The 20,288-nt window shown below is 39.6% G+C and overlaps 1 protein-coding gene across 1 annotated transcript in view; it reads right to left on the reverse strand.

Moving 5' to 3' along the window:
• Window positions 1-5,787: 5,787 nt before the first annotated feature.
• The window catches only part of LOC149470828 (bile salt export pump-like), a 132,182-nt gene continuing 117,681 nt past the window's right edge, over window positions 5,788-20,288 (reverse strand). Inside the window, exons 24-29 of the mRNA XM_089660342.1 lie at window positions 19,289-19,530; window positions 17,195-17,351; window positions 16,595-16,792; window positions 14,797-15,003; window positions 11,767-11,913; window positions 5,788-10,911 (exon numbers count right to left, since the gene is read on the reverse strand). Of these exons, the coding sequence (XP_089516468.1) occupies window positions 10,711-10,911; window positions 11,767-11,913; window positions 14,797-15,003; window positions 16,595-16,792; window positions 17,195-17,351; window positions 19,289-19,530 (1,152 nt within the window). The 3' untranslated portion in view covers window positions 5,788-10,710. The remainder of the gene's footprint in view (window positions 10,912-11,766; window positions 11,914-14,796; window positions 15,004-16,594; window positions 16,793-17,194; window positions 17,352-19,288; window positions 19,531-20,288) is intronic.

The following is a 20,288-nucleotide window of genomic DNA, read 5'->3' on the forward strand; positions in this document are numbered from 1 at the left end:
TACTGAAACTGGAGAGTACAAACTTTGATTCTAACTTCAGTTTGTTCAATTAAGCTTTGACAAAAAACCTGGAAGCTGGTTGGTTTCTATGCAGACCTGCACAAAATTTAGCATTTTCCCGTTTTAGCAAATCAACCCCATTGTGTCAAAAATGGTCATAAACAATTTAGAGAGCAATTTATATCTGTAACTCTGTTTTTTGACCGAAAATCTCAGACACCTCAAAATATCAATCCATATTCCACTACTTCTACTATAATGGGGTTACCTTCATTAAAATTGGTTACGTTAATGGATTAGGATGGATGATACCAACCCCGTTAGAACCAAACACACCTAATTTACAAAGTCCAGAAGGCTAATAGCATACATTAAACCTCCAAAGTACATATGACCTGTATCATATTCGGTATCTAACAAATCATTATTTTATTCTATTGAATAATGGGTTGGTTGAAACATTGTGAAAGGTAGCTGTATTTAGGATAGTTTGCATTAAGGGTGTATTTGTTGAGAATAATAAAAAACCCTCTGACATACCTCCACCACATTCTTTATTCCCTTTGACTGGGCAGTGATAGTTCTGTGACACACTCTCCATGGGCGTGAAAAACTGTTCTATTTGGCAGCTCTGGGCACTCATTTTTACCACTGGAATTTCTAAAGATGCTCAGACTCATGTTTAGATCGGGCTTACTCTGCAAATGATCCACTCGTACTGAACCGTATGTTTGTCATCCTTTTGTATTACTGTTGCTATTGGCTATTTTGTAATATCTTTTCTGTAAATATTTCCTGCACCATTTTTCTATTCTTTTCATTAAACAATATTTAAAATTGTTAAGCTGAATCTCTGAATGATCTATACTGAAATTTAAGAACTTGGGTAAGGAGCTTCCATAGTGTAATCTCTGGCCATGGCAGCAAGTGATACAGACATTTTTTTTAAAGAATTACAGTAGCAAATGTTGTAAATGGTATGTGCTTTTGTTAAAACACATGGCATCTATCATGTGTGTAGAGGTTAACTGCTTAGTTTTTATGCCCCAGGGACAACCTGTCTCAGTCTGCTAACACTGTTGTCCCATGAGCTGGAAAAATTCTGGACATTGGGAGGCTGAGAGAGTAACTGTCACATTAACCCTTGTTTTTTTAGGATGACTGTAGGATGGAGTTGTACACTATTTTAAAACTTTTATAAGTAAACGTTCTGCCCATAATCAGACACCGCAAAGTTCAGCAACCATGAAAGTCTGTACTGTGCCCCTCTGATTTAGTTCACTGGGGACAGACTTTCTTTTACGTCATGACTAAGCACCATTAAGTAAGCACCATTCTGCTGTCAAATGCGACTGGCTTAGTAATCAGTAAGATTTTTTATAGATTGTAGAGCTTATTTATGAAGTAAAGGATAGTTAGGCTTATGTTTATGGTTAATAAAGGTAATAATTGGCATCCTGATTCGATTTTAAGGAAGACTTTAACTTTCCCTATGATTAAGTTCCGGAGGCGGAGTGAAATGCGTTGGGGGGGAGCATGGCCTGGTTGGATCTCGGGCTGAGGCTGTCATACACCTTTTCACAGGGTTTTGCTGTGCTGTGTGACTTTAGGGCTTTCTTTCCTTCAACGTGTTTAATAGGGAGTCATTTTAAAGTAGAACTGTGGGCACAATGAAACAATGGCATATATGCTGCAGTTTGCGACTAGCCTTAAAGCGGAGCTCCACCCAAAAGTAGAAGTTCCGCTTTAAGCCTTTGTCCCTCGTTTCCCAATAAGGATTGGAACCTTTGGGGAGTGGGAGGGAAGCGGGTACCCAAATTTGACAGGTACCCGCTCCCAATTTGCCTAGGTGATCAGAAGTTGTCTACCCTCTCTGTCTCCCCATAGTCTTCTGGGACACGTGACAGGTCCCAGAAGACTACAGGACCATTCACAAAGTGCAGCGCTTCTCGCGCATGAGTAGTGGGCACACGGCTGTGAAGCTGCAAGCTGTCACAGCCAGGTGCCCACACTGAAGATGCCGGTGCTGGGGACAGAAGACGGCCGGTGAAACCAGATGTGGGGAGGACACCACTGGACCAAGGGAATAGTAAGTGGCTGTATTTTAAAAGCCAGCAGCTAGTTTTTGTAGCTGCTGACTTTTATTTAATTTTTTTTTTCAGCGGAACTCTGCTTTAAAGTGTATATAAATCCTAACATTGAAATATTTTATTTGCCCTTTTTGGTCTGCTAAATATATTATTGAATGCATATCTGTTCAAAAAGGGAAAAATACCTGTTGATCCTTCCAGAAATCATGTGAGCTGATAACTTACTGTGCTCTCTGCCTATGCACAAGAAGGAGTTATAAAGATGAAGATGAGAGTGGGGGAGCTGTGTTCTTTGTAATCCATTAGAATTTGAATCACTCATCACCGCAATCCTTAATCATTTTTTAAAACCTATGTTTATTTTATTAATTTATTTTTTTTAACAGCGAGTTGAGTGTATTGTCACAGATTAAGAGTAAGAAACAATACCAGAATGAATTAGTCAGTTAAGGAAAGGGTTATGGCTCAAAACAGAGTAACAGCTAATAGCATTGGTTTATAGTGACTCACACTTAATACTTATACCACAGGAACATACTAAGCAGAGAATAACATCAGCAATAGCAATATCTAGTATAGTAACCTATAGAAAAACTGCCGTACCTATCAAAGAGTAGCCCATGAACTTCCCAATGTGCCATTGGTATATGACTGGCAAACTAGGTGAGTGATCACCATTAGGCAGTCAGTACTTAATTGACTCTTTGCTCACATTCTTTTACTGACTATTTGATGGGGCCCAGTCTGTAAGTTGCGGCAGTTAATCATCATCCCTTTAAGGCTCTGCATGCAGTGATTAATGCACCTTAGTAATCCGCAATCCTTAATCATTTTTGAAAACCTCTGTTTCTTGTATTTATCAATCCCATCATTGACAAACCATCATATTTTTTATCAATCTTATTCATGAAAATGGGAGAGTGAGCTGACAGTATGTTTGCATGGGAAGGATCAAGATCAATTTGGAGTTCCACAGCTCATTGTTCTATCAATAGCAAACTCATTGGAATCCAACTATAATTACATTATGAGGTGGTATTGGAAGCCGAAAATCCTAACTAATCACTCCCAGGAAAACATGCAACAATACTACTAGGGGAGGGATGTTCAAAGTGTATGTCAGTGGGGAGTATGTACAGGAGAGGAGGGGATCTGGGGAGGTATGTACCGGAGTTGAGTGTGGACAGTATGTAAGCATGCAGTATGTGCAAGAGAGGAGTGCACAGGGTATGGCAGGGGAATGTATGTGAAGGAGAGGAGTGTGACAGACCCAACCAGGACAGGGGCTTTTGGAGGGGACTGCAGGCTGGCCTCTTGCCTACTGACTATGGCCCTGGCGTCTGAGGGGGCTCTATTCTTTGGGAGGTGTGTGTATGGGGGGGGGACTTTTGAGTAGTTTACTGCGGATTCAAGTCTATGTCTCCCCAAAACACACAGATTCTGAGAACTGGAGGACCAGGATACAGATTTGGGGTCTCTGTGCCCAAACCAACATTGACTACTTCAACCCCCCCCCCTTCATAGACTCCGGGAATCTAAGAAGATATTGATATAATCAGCTCAAAACAACCTGATGCTGAGGTATCTTGCTCTAATCTGTTTATTAAGGTGTTATGTATTTACTGTCTTTCTACCATTGTGTGCCTTCTAATTGTGCATTGTTAATTGACATAAATGAGTCACCTATTGTTTCTGTCTGTCTGCTAGTCCTCCTGGATATGTGATTAGTATTATGTTCACTTTACCTTGTTACCAAACCATTGTGGGATGTTTATCCCAATGTATACTATTTATTTTTTATTGTTCATGTGGGAACTGCCTCTATTGCTGAAGTGTATAAAAATCGGTATTTCTGTTCAATAAAGTAGTTCCAGTTTGACATCTAAGCTAGTGTCGTATAGTCTTGAGTGCGATGCCCAGCTATAATACCTTGGTCCTGTGTCCTAGTGCTGAGAAAGCAGTTCTCTGATGGAATCACCGAATCAGGGTGATAGCTATTCCGTCACAATGAGTATGGCGTTTTTTTGACTATAGACAGTATTAATAGAAGAGGAGGGTGAAGGGCATGACCACAGATAGTATGTTCAGGAAAGGAGTGTGAAGAATATCACAGTGGGGAGTATGTGCAGGAGAGGAGTACAAAGGGTATGACTGTGGTTTATATGAGCGGGAGAGGAGTTTGAATTGTATATCTGTGGTCTGTATGTGCAGGATAAGAGTATGACTGTAGTCTGAATGTGCAGGAGATGAGTACAAAGGATATGACAAGGAGAAATATGATATGTGCATTAGATGAGCATTGCGGGTATGACAGGGAGCAGTAAGTGTAGGAGAGGAGTGTGGAAGGTATGACAGCTGGCAGTACATGCAGGAGGGTATGACGAGAGGAGTGCAGAGGGTATGACAAGGTGAGGTATATGCATTACAGGATTGTGAAGGGGGTGGGGTCTTACTGGAGAAAGACCAATCTGTGTATGCTGGAGGTGGGAAAGGACCAGATAGAGGCAGAATCCCCTAGCTGAAAAATAAACATTTTAGGCGATATCGCTAATTTTTAATTGAAACTGTAAAAATTGAAATTCTGACTTAAAACAGAACCAAAAATGCAATATATCAAAAACAGTTCTTAGATGTGATGGCTGCAGTAGTTTTCCTTCTTAGACTTTTTAAGCTCCCATTATTTCCACCTTGTGATCTGATAAGTGGGTTTGATTTACTAAAGGCAAATAGGCATCTTCTTTTAAAGGGAAGTTGCACTTTGTAGTGGAATTTTCATCAGAGCTTAGTGAATGGGGTGAAGTTTAAAGTGGTTGTAACGGCTGAAAGTTTTTTACCTCCATGCATTCTATGCATGAAGGTAAAAACCTTCTGTGTGCAGCAGCTCTCCCAGCTCCATCAATACTTACCTGAGCACCATGGATATCCAGCGCTGTGAATGACAGCCTCGGCTGTCTAGAATCTCTGCCTCCTCATTGGCTGAGACAGAAAGTGGGAGCCATTGGCTTCCGCTGCTGTCAATCACGGCCAGTCAGCCAATGAGGAGAGAGAGGGGCAGGGCCAAGCTGTAGCTCCATGTGTGAATGGACACTCAGAGCAATGGGTGCCCTAATAGCAAGCTGCTTGCTGTGGGGGCACCCAACAGACAGGAGGAGCCAGGAGAGCCTGCGTGGGACCCGAGAAGTGGAGGATCCAGGCAGCTCTGTGCAAAACCACTGCATGCAGAAGGTAAGTATGGACATGTTTGTTATTTTACACAAAAAAAATTAACCTTTAGAATTTCTTTAAATTTGCAAAGAATATCCAATAATGGGCAAGGAAAATTAAAAAACTGCATTTGTTTTTGCACTTGACTGGATGATAGAAGTCAGAAGAGCATCACCTCATTGGAAAAGCTCTGGGGAAAATTCCCTTGCAAAAAGCAACTGTCTTTGAAAAGTGAACACTCTATTTGCTTTTACTAAATCAACTTCAGTAAGTCTGTTTTTTTTTCAACTTCCTTTAATTGACCAAGCTGTCCCACAAAAGCTAAAACTAATGGAGCCATCACATCTAAGGAGTGGTAAGCTGCAATATATTACATTTTTGGTTTTGGATTCAATACCAGTTTAGGACTGATTGTAATGAATTACTCTGTTCAAATAAACTTGAATACAAATATTGATATGAAAATACGAATACTGTTAGGCCACAAAGAAGCTGTTATTAAAAATGTTTATTTCAGTCATTGATGCAGAAAATTCAATTATAATGATTAGCCATGAGCCATAAAACACAACAGTTTTTAGTTTTTCAAAGTCATGCACCTAGCTAAAATGAACATCCTAGTTTAATCTTCTTTCAGAAAAGGTCTTTCATTTTTAAATACTAATTAGTCCGTAGTGGGCTTTGCTTTTTTCAAAGTCTTATAACTGTCGTCTGTAATGATTGGTTGGATGGCTCAGTGCCCCTGCCATATAAACTCACTTAAGTGGTGCCGATTTTATAGTTACCTAATAAACTGTCAGTTCAGGGACGGTCACTAGTTTGGTATTTGTGTGTGCACATCTAAGGGCCAATTTACATTAGTATGGTGACCGGGGGTTTTCTGCACTGTAAAATGCCAGTTACTGCTAGGACACCTAGAAAACAATTGTTTTCTGTGTGTCCTATATTCACACTACAATGCAGCCTAGAGCAGCACTGCAGTGATATGAGATGAAATGCAGACATGCAGCACAGTGCAAGGTAATTCACCACCTCAAACTGCACAGTGGCCAACTAAACTTAATGAAATGTCACTGTGCAACATTTCAATAACATTTGTTCGAAAAATAAATGAAACGGGACTAGTGCATCAGCACTACTCTGATCCTGCCGGACCGTGGGAATTGACCATTAAAGCTGAGCATTGAACTACACTGCTAAAATGGGAAGTATTTTACTTGCCAATTCATTTGTATTTCTGTCCACCCAGTCCTGAGATTTACACAGCTCTGATGCACAGCATAGCCCTGTCTGGCAGACAAGGAACATGAAAAAACATTTATAGGGCTTTTCTCTCCCCCAGCTTGTGACTGGACAGTAAATGAACAAGCAGCATAAATCCATTTAACCATGTATTAATTAATAGAGAGCTACACTATTGTGTGCCTTTTATATCTGCCTGGAGTTTGGGTTAACAAAAACAAAACAATACTGATCTTAAATATCTTTAATGTAGAAAATGTGCATTTCTGTGTATTTCCTGTGTTTTATTCAGCATCTTCCTGAATTACAAAATTTTGCAAATCCAACTTTCAGTTACAATTATTGACCTGTGGGACACCATTTCGCACAACCAGACCACACTTTGGGAGACCTCAATATTTTAGTTCTTAAAGGAAATTTCAAATCCGTTCAGGAAAGAAAAACTTTTGAACTAAGAATGATAACTCTATTTGACACAAGAGATAACAGCCTGAATTTGGACATGGAATTCCTCAATCATTATCCAACAGTTTTGTGACTATCACCTCAACCTCAATCGTGACTGCCTCTGTGAGTGTTGTCTCCCCCCCCCCCCCAGACTTTGCTTTTGCTGTGTCTTTTTTCTCTGTTCTTTTTTTTTCCCATCCCCTACATCTCTTCCAACATTCTGCTAAGTCTTTGTTTCAGTACTGCTTAGACCTGAAGAAGGGAACATTCCCCGGAAGCTTGTCCTCAAAATTACATGTTAGTGCAAATAATAAAAAAAGTATCACGGACAGTACTCAATTGTTTCTGTCGCAAATGCACTAATACGGCTACAATCACATCAAGCAATTATCGACACTAGAAGCTTTTTTATTCTCTCTCAAAGTGTATTTTTTCAAGTAGAATACATCTATTTTTCTATACATGGCATTGAAGTATGCTTGATATTCTGTTAAGGAACATATTTTACAATAAAAATAAACTGAATCAAAGTGTACATATATTTATAAATATATCAATATATGAGAAAAATTATTATTTACACATGTAAGTAAATTTTGGTAAAACCTCAGTAAACCTTGCCTTTTACTCAACGTAAGGCTTTACTGATATAATGCTGAAAAATACACATGATGGACAGAAACCAGCAGCCTTGTATGTTAAGTATGCTGGTTTACATTTTGATATGTGGATAAGCTTTAACCATCCTGATGGAACTATATTATGTACTAAAACCATTGTTGAGTCCAGAAGTAATCCTAGATGCCCCAGTATATATAATGTCTACCAGGGTCATCACCTCATGAAACCAAGTCTGAGGGATACCACAGAAAAATCTTAACATAAGTTAATTGTAAGTTAATTGAGTTTAACTTGATCAAAGGCTGTGGTGAAACACCTTCTAGACACTAAACTGTCATATATGCTGTCAAACTATATGTATAAACTACAAATCATGCTTTGACTAATTACAAAAAGCAAGCAGCAATGCAGGGCCGGGACAAGGGGTAGGCAGGAGGGCTGGCTGCTCTGGGCACTGTGGTAACATGTGGCATGGGGGGGGGGCATGAGGAGATTTGGGGGAGGGGATTTGTGTTGGGAGGGGAAATTTGGGGGGTTTGGCAGGGGGTACGAATTTTTCTAGGAGGGGAAATTTTCGGGTCGTGCTAGAAGTGGGAATTTAGAGGCATTTGTGTTGGAAACAGAGGGGGGGGGGAAGAGGATTTGTTCTGGGGAAGGGGGTTTGGGGAGGTTTGTGCTAGAATAGGTGACAGATAGTGCAGGATGGGATATTTTTGTTTGGGAGCAGGGATTTGTGCTAGTAGGGATGATTGGTGGGTGATGGTACTAGGAGGGGAAATTTGAGGGGTAGAGGATTTGTGCTAGAAGGGGTGATTTATTAGGGTGGGGGCAAGGCATTTGTGGTGATAGGGGGGGCAAAGACTTGTGCTGGGAGGGGGATTTCTGCAGAGGAGCTGATTTGTGCTAGAAGGAGTTGGAATTTATGCTTAAGGAGTAAGCATACAGATTAATGCTCTATTTTAATTTTATTTTTTTGGGGGGGGGCAGATTTTTGCAGACACATAATGCTCATACATCTTGAGGAGGGGGTGCAGTTTGGCATGTTTTCCCGGGGCTCTACATGACCTCGTCCCAGACCTGCAACTATGTACCTATAAGATTAGTCCACCTTTACCAAAAAACTAAAGTTGAATAATACCCTCACTATAGGAGTAGGCTATTTATGTACCTACTGAATCCTGACTGGAATACTCCTAGGACATTGCTAGGAGGTTGGTAAGAGAGGTTTAGTTGTCCCTGCTCACCCCCACCATCACAGGAGTGAGCTATTAAATGCTATGCCCAGAACTACTGCATCAGGGGAAAGGAAGAGCATGTGAGGAGGTCTGAATCAGAGAAAGTCCTCACTCCTGTGATGGTGAAGGTGAGCAAAAAGAGCTAAGCCTCTCTTAGCAACATCCTAGAAGTATTCCAGTCAGTCTCCATGACATATGTAAAAGAAGAAGGATGCTAACAGCACTTCAGCACTCAGAAAAAGTAGAGACACCCATCGTATGAACCGAAGATCACATAATATTTTCGCAACCAAAAGATCACATAATATTTTCACAACCAAAACTGGAAAGAAATGGCGATGCAGCCCTCCTCAGATTGGGGAAATCCAACACTGTACAAAACACAGAGAAGGGGCAAACGTAGCACATTATCGTTGACATTTCATTAAACAGATTAGGGACAAATATTATACTCACAAGACACGTATTGGGAACCTAATCCCCTCAGAGCTATGGCTAAACTAGATTAGCCATAGCTCTGAGGAAGGGGATTAGGTCCCCGAAACGTGTCAACTGGCATTGTCAATCTGTCTCCAGTTGGAGGTGGAGAGCGAACTCCTACATTGTGTGCTTCATGTATTTACATGCCTTTAGCTCACTTGTCTTGTGAGTATAATATTTCTCTCCTAATCCGTTCAATAAAGTGTCAAAGACAATGCGCCAGATGTTTGCGTCCTCTCTGTTCGTGTTTTGTTCATGAGGTAGGTAATTGGCCTAAACCTATACCAAGAGCAATATTTAGCTTTATTCAGAACTGCAGTTTGTTTTTATCTAGAGAAACCCCTTACCTGCATAGGCAGTTGTTTGGCCAAGGTGAACCTTTAAAAACATGAATGCTGTCTGACTTTTCAGTTTCTATTATTATGAATGAAATCTGATGTTTCCTGTCTTCTTAAAAGAGCTTGATGGCCCCTATATTGTACCAACTGGCTTCTTATTTATTTTAGTTTGCTAACCTCTGCAATAAATAACTTAAAGTGTTACTAAACCCACAACAGTAAAATCAGTCTGTATATTTAGTAAAGCATGCTTGTTATACTCATTGTGGAACCTAAGGGGTTAATCCTCTGCATTGTGTAAAAAAGCTGTTTGATCCTTTCTTCTCTGTTCCTCCCCTTTTTCAAGGGACCACCACTTATCTCCAGACTGAACCGTAGGCATGCACATGCTCAGTTTGCTGTATATTGCTAGAGAGGTTTTTTTTTTTCTTGGGAGAGTGCATGTGATCAGCACAGGGCCAATCAGCATTGTCCAGACAGAGGTCAGGGGATTTCCATCCTCCTAGAGCAGAAAGAAAACTCCTCCTACAAGCTTTAGCTAGTGCTGTGCTGGACACAGATAGAAGCCACAAGACTGCTCTAACTGCTGATGAGAAAAGGTATTTAGTAGTTTATATTTACTAAACTAATTGCATTTCCATGTTCTGTGTACTGTGGGAGACCAGATATACTGTAGTGGATGCAGGGGCCTGGGTTTAGTAACACTTTAAGATAACTGACTTTTGAAGATGGCTATTTCATTGCTGACATAAGAGAATGGTTAAAGTAATTAATTCCATTGCCATCACTTTGTGATTCAAACCATTGCCATACTTTGTCATTGCTTCAGTAAAGCAAGATTGAAACTGGTACCTCCAGTATTTTCATTGCCTACATTCAGGGCTTAGGGTTACTCCCTAACTTTAAATATCCAACAGTCACAAATCAAAAAAAGGTCAGACGATGCTTACTGTACTACTTTACAGTTCATGGGCATTGATAACATGATATTTAGTTCCCTACAGCTGCTACCCTGCACTCCCAGTCTGTATTCGATACGTTAGTCTGTTGTCATTAACTGATAGGTGCTCCAGTTGTGACAAGTTTGTAGTAAGCTCCTTTCTTCTCCATGAGTTCTTCATGTGCGCCCTTCTCAATCACAATGCCCTGAGACATGACAGCAATGATGTTAGAGTTTTGAATGGTAGACAACCGATGAGCAATGACGATGCAAGTGCGACCTTCTCTTGCTCGGTCCAGGGCAGCTTGTACTGTCTGAAAACCAAGAAAACACAATAAATATCACACAAAGCCAACTTTTTCTTAGATCAAAAGACAACAACTTCCCGTTGTGGGTTATGATTAAGCGCTGAGGTTAGCATGATATGCATGAACCTTTTCTTCCCCCATTGGAAAATAGTATGGTGTTTTTAAGCTGCTTTTCTATACAACAAACTGGATATGTGCTTTATTGGGGCCTTAGACTTTCTTTTGATCTACAGCACAGGTGTGCGAACTGGAACAGCACACACGCTGAAGGATTGTGGAGTGTGGAAGTACATAACATACCTGTGCAATGTGTTTTTTCATGGCCCCCTTTAGTCTCCATCAAGAATGGAACAGAGAAGCACTGTAGGAGCATTAGTTGTTGTATATATATGGGAAATATCTGGGGATTCAATTCTGAAGGATGGATGATTCTCCTAACCTCACACTTCCTCCAAAATGTCTGTTTCTCTGGAGAAGAGGAAATTACATCACTTCCATGAGGAGATACCCATAGGGTATGGTGATGGGCACATCAGTGTAATTGTCATGGTGAAGAATATGAACCCTGTGTAAAGAATTTCAATGTGGATTGATTTGCTCACAGGAAGATTGGATGTGTATGGGACTGAATATTTTGACGATTTGTCACTTTATAGTGGGCTTATTTAGATATTTACAGACAAAGACATTTTATATGTGTTTGTGAATTTGCACATATTGAATTTTGAGATATATACTGTATATATATATGTTATTTATATATTTTTTTTTATTTTATTGTGGCACCCAGAGACATAGAAATTGTGGGGAGTGCTACACTTGTTTTTTTAATTTGTTGATCATTTGATTTTAATCTCTCACCTTTTCACTTTCTGTGTCTAATGCAGATGTTGCCTCATCAAGTAGAAGAATTTTAGGGTCCCTGATGATTGCCCGGGCAATCGCAATACGCTGTTTCTGTCCCCGAGAAAGCTGAGACCCATGAGCTCCAACATTGGTGTCATATTTCTGTAACAGGAAATCATATAACAATCAAATTTATCTAATATTCAATGGCAGCAACATAATTGTAATGCATAAACAATACAAAGTGAATTTAGCTGTATTGCACCAAAAATGTTCTACTTCATATTTTATGATTAATAAGCCTTTAAACGCTGAAAATATTATTTAAAGAAAAACACTCATGTACATCGCAACTTCAGTCCCCCAAATTTTTTCTTTCTTATATATAGAATTTCTATTTAGAAATTATGACTAGAATAGGTTTCAACCTTTGTCAGGTTTCGAAAGTTGTTTTTATTCCAATGGAGGCATTTCCTCCTACTTCTTGTACCCGTCCCAGGATAATACATGGACTGGTTTTAATAGAAAGTCTCCCCAACACAGTAAAAAAAATCTTTGTAGTAAAATATGAAAGGGTTAAAATTTCTTGAACAGCAATAAAAACTTGATAGATATTATGCCCTCCCCAACATAAAAACAAAAAAAAAAGTTTTCATTGGCTGTGGGCTTTAAGCACTTGCCCTCTACCTTATAGCAGAAATACTGCTACAGGGTGGCAGGGCTGCGCAAAATCACGTATATATGTGATTTGCCTTTCTGGCCACCCAAACTGCTATTGGCTGCTAGAGATATCAATCACCGGGTCCGTCCAGCACTCGGTGATCATCAAATAAAAGCTGACAGGGGAGAAACCTGTGTGTAAACAACACAGGTCTCGCTGCAGTCAGCATGGACATGCTTTTTTGTATCTCTCTGCACAACAGAGAAATACAAAGCAGCATGCCTCCCTTGTAAAACACAGCACACAGTAAAACACACACAGCACATAATTAACCCTTCGATCGCCCCACATGTTAACCCCTTCCTGCCCAGTGTCATTAGTAGTGTCAGTGCTTTTTGTTAGCACTGATCACTGTATTAGTGTCACTGGGGATATCAGTGGCAGCTAGTCAGTTCCCCCCAGTGTCAGAATGCCCACCGCAGTCCCACAGCCCCGCTAAAAGTCACTGATCGCCACCATTACTAGTATAAGAAAAATCACAATAGAAATTCTAGTATATATACTACCATTTGTAGACGCTATAATTTGCACCTAAACCAATGAATTTGCATGTATTGGGATTTTTTGTTTGCAAAGACATGTAGTAGAATTAATTTTGTCCTAAACATATTAAGAAATTTGATTTAATTTTTTTTTGGATATGTTTTACAGCAAAAAGTAAAAAATACAGTTTTTTTTTCAAAATTGTTGGTCTTTGATCACCTCTGCGGTTTTTATTTTTTGCGCTATAAACTTTTTTGTTTATAGCGCAAAAAAATAAAAACCGCAGAGGTGATCAAATACCACCAAAAGAAAGCTCTATTTGTGGGAAAAAAAAGGACATAAATTTCATTTATATACAGCTTTGCATGACCGTGCAGTTGTCAGTTATAGTAACGCAGCGCCGTATTGCAAAAAATGGCTTGGTCGGGAAGGGGGGTAAATCTTCCAGAGGGCAAGTGTTTAAAGCCTAATGCCCACCCAACAGTCGAACCAATTAGGGCAGATATACAGTAAGTAGACAGTCTGTCTATAACTTAGTTCCAACCTCTCTATTTTTTTAAAGTGCAGGGGGAAAGTAACACAAACGTAGGCAAAACATACTATGAAGATAGGGAGTCTAGTACAGTGGTACCTCGGTTTACGAATGCCTCGGTTAACGTAATTTTCGGTTTGCGAATGAAAATCCATTGGAAACAATGCCTCGGTTTATTAATTTTTTTACAAATTTTTTTCGCAATACGAAGTGTGTGACCGCATGGGGCGTGGCCACTCTGAAGATGTCCCCAGGTGGCCCCACCCCTTACTTATTTAAGAACTGTCAAACCATCGGAGAAGGTAGATGACGGGAGCCAGGGCCGGGTGCGGAGCCTTTTTTTTTTATGGGGTCGTAGGGCATCGTTATTGATGTTGGATCTACTGTGGGGGACATTCTTTTAGATTTTTCTTTTAATAAAGGACTTGTCAAAGACCGTGTCCTGTCTTTTTTCACACTAAACTTTTAGTTTATTTGTGAATGAGTAGTGGGACCATGTACCCCATACTCATTCACATGGGGGGGGGCGGGATCTGGGGGCCCCCTTGTTAAATGGGGCTTCCAGATTCCGATAAGCCCCCTGCCCACAGACCCCCACAACCAGATCCCAGGGTTGTGGGGAAGAGGCCCTTGTCCCCATCAACATGGGGACAAGGTTCTTTGGGGGGGAGCCTCCCTGCCCCAAAGCACCCCCCCATGTTGAGGGCATGTGGCCTGGTATGGTTCAGGGGGGGGGGCGCTCGCTTGTTCCTCCTGACCTGCCAGGCTGCATGCTCGGATAAGGGTCTGGTATGGAATTTTTGGGGGGGACCCCCACACCATATTTTTTTAATTTTGGCATGAGAGTTCCCCTCAAAAAATCCATACCAAACCCGAAGGGCTTGGTATAGATGGTAGGGGGGTCCCACGCCGTTTTTTAAATAATTTTTTCAATTGCCAGCAATTCTTTTACATTCAGCTGTCAGTGGGGAACCCCACTGACAGCTGAAACATTAACACATGGTTGTCACTAAAATACTGCATTACTTAATAAAATAACTCAAGCGGCATTTTATTAGCATTTACTATTTTACTGACCTCCATAACGGATTAATTGGTTTTCAATTCATTCCTATGGGAAACAGTGTTTCAGTTTACGGACTTTTTCACTATACGAAAAGTCCTGCAGAACGAATTACATTCGGAAACCGAGGTATTACTGTACTGTAGATATTTAGCTGAGAGCTGCAGTGCTCAAATTATGACATAAAGACAACTACAAATCCACCAAGCACCATGTGCAATTGAACCTCTCAAGGGACCTACTCACATCTGGAAGCCCCATGACGAAATCATGAAGCTGAGCTTTTTTTGCTGCTTCCATCACTTGGTCCATGGAAATCTGTTTGGAATTATCTCCATACTTGATGTTTTCAGCAATACTACAGTCAAACAGCACTGGCTCTTGAGACACTATACCAATTTTAGAGCGGAGGAATGCAACATTGATGTTCTTACTAGTATGACCATCTATTAGCTGTGCAAACAGAAAAAAAAATATAACATTCATCAAGAGAATAGTAATAAACTGAGGAACAGACAGGATGTTCAAGGCACTTATTTTGGAAATAGCCCTTTCAATATGTTATTTAATGAGAAAACCACAGGCTATGACCAGTCATTGACTTGAAAATCTATATCAACTGATACATACTACACACATTTGGCAAGGGTCATCTAATGTAGCCTTTCTTAACCTGGGTATCTCAAGGTTGCTAGAGGTTCCTTGAACTGTTGCTGGTTGTTCTCCCCTCTGATAGTGTCTGCATTATTCTGGGTTCAACACCATTTGGCAATTTCAGCTGTATGACATCAATGATATTTTTAGCTGTCTGTAAGGGGACTATTCTTCCTACTGGCCACCAAGTTCATGGAAATTTTTCCCACTGACCCCTGATAAATTCATTTAGGTGGGGTGTGCTGAGACATAAGAGTTATTTCATGGCATGACTTAAAAATGTTGAGAAAGATTGATCTACTGTACTGGATGCAGCTGCCTAGCTTGATAGTAACTTTAAAGATATTTAGTGAGAAAAGCTGCCTAGGAACTTGCTATGAGCTCAGTACTCACAGAGGCTAAAATATGTGTTCATTCTATTAAAATAGATACTTATGATGGGCTATAGATGCATGTTTGTTGTTTCTATTTCCATCTATTTTCTACCTTCTCTGTTTCATTACTAGTTACTGTTCAATAGTGATTAAGGACCAGTAAAAAATTGTTAATATTGACATTGTTCTGGTCTAACGCTACCTAAAAAACTGTACTTCTACAGCAGCAAACACCTATTATGAAAAAATGTGCTCCAACACAACATACACTGGATTATTTCCAGGGCCTAAAGCAGGAAAAATGTGGATGATTGTAGTTTAGATAAGTGATTATACATTTGTGGACTTTACATTATATTTTCATACTTTATTTGTGTCGAATACACTGTTTTGTGTATATATATATATATATATATATATATATATATAAATATAAATAATGAACCAATATTTTAAAGGCTTATCTAGAATGGGTGAGGGGTGAGAATGCTGTAATATTTATTAACTTATTTAGTGATTAAGAATCATTAAAAGGACATGTGCACATTCGAAATAGTAAACTCCACATGATCTCTCAGTCACCTGAGGAAATAACTTACAAATTAACATATTTCTAATGGCGCCAGAGTTTAGAGGTACACTACGCAACCTCAGGAATGTCAACCAGCGCTAGTTCATATTTTATTCCATAAGCTTTTGTACCTACTGAGACGAATGGGGGTGGGGTTGAGTTTTTCTAGTTAACACATTTGCTTGTCTTTCAAAGGTTAATCCATAAATTAAAGGATGTTGAAGAACTGCCAAGGTGTTATGAAACTGTGCTGAGGAAAAAGACCTGCAGTAGTTTTATAATAGTGGGAGGTTTGGTAAGGCTTTACATCCCAGGGTTGTTCTCCTCATTTTCCAGCCAGGTGAGCTAGACACAGGCCTAGTATATATAACATTGTTGGAAAGTATCTCTACATTGTCACTCTTTGCTACATCAGCCCCTGACTAAATGTATATATTCAACGTACCACTTTGCCATGGTCTGGATCATAAAACCTTTCAAGAAGTTGAACGCTGGTACTCTTGCCACAACCGCTGCTGCCCACAAAGGCCAGTGTTTGTCCAGGGTTGACTGAAACATTGAGGCCATTCAGTACCTGGATATCAGGACGGGTGGGATATGTAAACTTGCAGTCAATGAAGTCAATGCCGCCTTTGAAATTGTTCTGGAAATGGTTATAAACATTATTATTATTCACTTGCCAGAGATCGACATTGTACAGGTGTCAGAATTACAATTAGAGCATGGTCCATTAAAGCTGAACTCCATGAAAATGTTAAAACAGCACCAATTAAACATGGTATGTAGTCATTAAAAAATGAACTCTGAGTTTGTAAGGGGCAGCACTAGATGCCAATCAGCCTCTGGAAGCATTCACGTGATCTGACAGGAGGAGAGAGGAGAGTAATGACCTCATCAGGATGCTGCTGTTCCTTCACTGTCCAGGGAGAGGCAAAAAGAAAGGAAATGACCAAGCAGTATTGAGCAGTATTGTTTACCTGCTGTAGAAAATGGTTTTACTATGAAATGGATTAGAAATGGAAAGTATTTTTAAAATGCTTCTTACCCATTTCTCTCCATCAGTTCTGTATACAGAAATCTTTGGAACACGATCCACTAGTTTAAAAAATCGTGCAGCAGATATTTTGGCCTTGGCATAATCTGGAGTATATGAAGATGCCCTTCCCAAGGCAGTTCCACTGGTCACAACTGAAGATATCACCCTGGAATTAAACATATCATTTATTTGAAAGGACAACTTGATGAATTATATTGTACAAGACAGTCTTACATAACAGTGCAGCCAAATTCTACAGCAAATTAATCAAGATGGGATTTGAGACTGAGATTGCAGGTTTGAGTTTCACAATCCCAGTAAAGTTAAAAATAGATTCAACCAGAAGATTTTTTTATTTGAACCGTAATGCACTGCATAGCCTTGCAGCTATAATCAACAGGCTTAGAAAAGCCAATAAGAAGACTTTTGGTAAAGCAATCCTCCTCAATATAAAACGGGGGGATGTAGAGCTGCCATAGAGTCAGTGAATTGGAAGTAGTTATAGGGAAAACATACAGAAGGCTAAACAACTGCATATGAACTGCATAGGAGGAGATTAAGGTCAGTCCATAGCAATTTTTTTTCTTTGCTGCAAAGCCTCTCTTTAAAAAAAATGGGCTTTTATTTCAGGGGGTGGTATTTTGAGGTTTTCATTTCTTTTGTGCTTTGTTTTCTTTTAATTTTATGTTGATAGGGCCTTTTTAAGTCTGAGATGCTCAACGTGTTCCTTTTAACTAGTTCGGCTCCAGAGCAATTGTTTTTATTTTTTGCATACATGTAAAAATCGTACTTTTTGGCAATACAGTTACTTACACCTCCAGAACATTATATATTTTCTGAAAGCAGAGGCCCGTAGAATAAAAAAGTGACAGTTGCAAAATTTTATATCTCATGATATTTGTGCAAAAGTTTTTTAAACACACATTTTCAGGAAAAAATATAATATAATGAATGTTAGTGCAAAAACACACAATATAACACCAATTTTTGGTTAAAATATAAAAGATGAGGATGCATTGAGTATATAGATACCAAACATTCTTTCACTCTGTGAAAGTGATCAGCAGCTATATCACTCACATTCACGGCACCCTCTGTCCCCATAGATTAAATAAAGATATATCAGTTAGGACTATTATCTCCAATTACGGGTAAACAGTCCTGTTGCTGGATAGTTTTACACTGCTGTATCATTTGCAGTATTTCAGTTTTTGTGGCAAAGCCCCAGCCTCTGCTCTTTGCCTCTAGTAAATTTGGGCCTAACCTTGCTCATTCAAATTGTCCTGCTGCTGGACAATTTTACTGTATCATCTGCAATCTCTTAATTCTTCTAGTAAAACACCTGCCTTTGACTCTAGTTCATTTTGGCCTATAATACCGGGTTAAAGCTGTACTGCTGCTGGCCAATTTTATGCTACTGTATCATTGATAGCCTCTTAATTCTTATAGTAAAACACCTGCCTGTATTTTTTTTTCTTGTACATTTTGGCAAATTCTCTCTCCAATATGTTTTTTTTTTATTTTTTTGCAGTGGTAGTGTTCCACTTCCCATACTATTTGACAGTAGTTTGCCTATTAACTCTAAAAATGTCCAGAGTTTAACAATAGGATTCACCTCCTATAGACTTTAATAGGATTAAGGGCAGGCTTGCTGAATTTTGAGTAAGAATCCCTGAAACCTAGGTGAATAGAATCTAGGCAGATTTGCTCATCATTATTTGCGAGTACAACAATTAAAGTATTTCTTTTACTTTATTTTAATAACTGTGGTACCTTAGATCTGTGTGCTGGGTTTAGTGTTTTAACCAATAGTAGATGACATTCTAAAACACCTGCAGATAATGGAGCATGGGTTGAGTTGCAAGCATGTAAAGGAGCTCATATGTCAGTGCTTTGGTGCTCTGAAAAGACAAAGGTCTTCTTGTTTTGTTAAGGGGATTATCTGTTTTTCACTCTAAACTGCAATTTCAGTTGATTCTGTGAGATTTCTGCCCTTGGTTTCCCAGATCTCCACTGGTGCCACAGCAATACAGTAGCCTACTCTCTGTGCAGGGGCACTGTTGCATCTTTAGAACACTCAGCATGTTTAAATGAATTAAGTACCTGAACACAAAACTGTAATGGAGATTTTCTGCCTCTACCAGATATCCTCCATATCTGTAAGACACTGAATTTGCAATAAAAACGATACACTGAGCAAAGCCAAAGCACAGTCCATAAACATTGGCTTTTTTGATTGCTGCTCTGTAGGGGGCTTCTAGCTGTTCCTCATACATTTCAATAAACTGCTTCTCTTTTGCAATTCCAGCAATGGTTCTGATATTCCCAAGAGCCTCGCTGGAAATCTGAGGAAACAGAATTAAACTGATAATATTAACCTTTAAGCTGCTTTTAAAAATAGTTAAAATACGACCTAATGGCTTGTTATGAAACATGTGGAACAACAACAGGGTGTTAGTGCTATACAGTACCTTCTAAATTCAACTTTTCACACCTTCACATGCATAGTGGTGGCATCACCATAGCAGATATAAATATACAAATGTAGTATAAGGAATTGTTGCCATGGACGACAGTGCCCGTATAGCATGAACAGGCATTTTTTCCTGCATCCCAACTTCGGAGAGTGGCCCTGAATGCACACTTTCCTGCACCTGCATGCCTGTCACAATTGGACCAGTGGCCGTGTCCTTGCAACTGCTGCATTCTAATAGACTTCAATGGGTTTTCTGCACACAATTACTGGAAGCTGCGATGCGTGAATAAAAGTCCCATTTATGCTATACAGGCACTATTGCATGTGTTAACGAGGCCTGTATATTGAGCTGTGTAGTAGTGTAGTGGTTGTCTTTCTTTACTGCTTTTAGCTTCTTGTGTCGACGGGCTTGGGGCTTGCATTGCTGGCCTCAGTTTAAAATCAGTTTGAAACTCTTCTGAGGTCATTAATTAATTAACTTGTAGCTGACCATCTTCAGACCTACATTTGACCTGCTTCAAGTTGGTTTTGCATTCTCCTACAGGAACCCACTGAGGAATTTAATGTTTGCAAGGACCTCCTCTAGATGCCCCTGTTTTTTAAATTTAAATGGACAGGTTAAAAGTA

This window comes from Staurois parvus, unplaced genomic scaffold, assembly GCF_062004578.1.
Source record: "Staurois parvus isolate SC_StPar_1 unplaced genomic scaffold, SC_StPar_1.0 ptg000031l, whole genome shotgun sequence".
In the NCBI taxonomy this organism is placed as follows: domain Eukaryota; kingdom Metazoa; phylum Chordata; class Amphibia; order Anura; family Ranidae; genus Staurois; species Staurois parvus.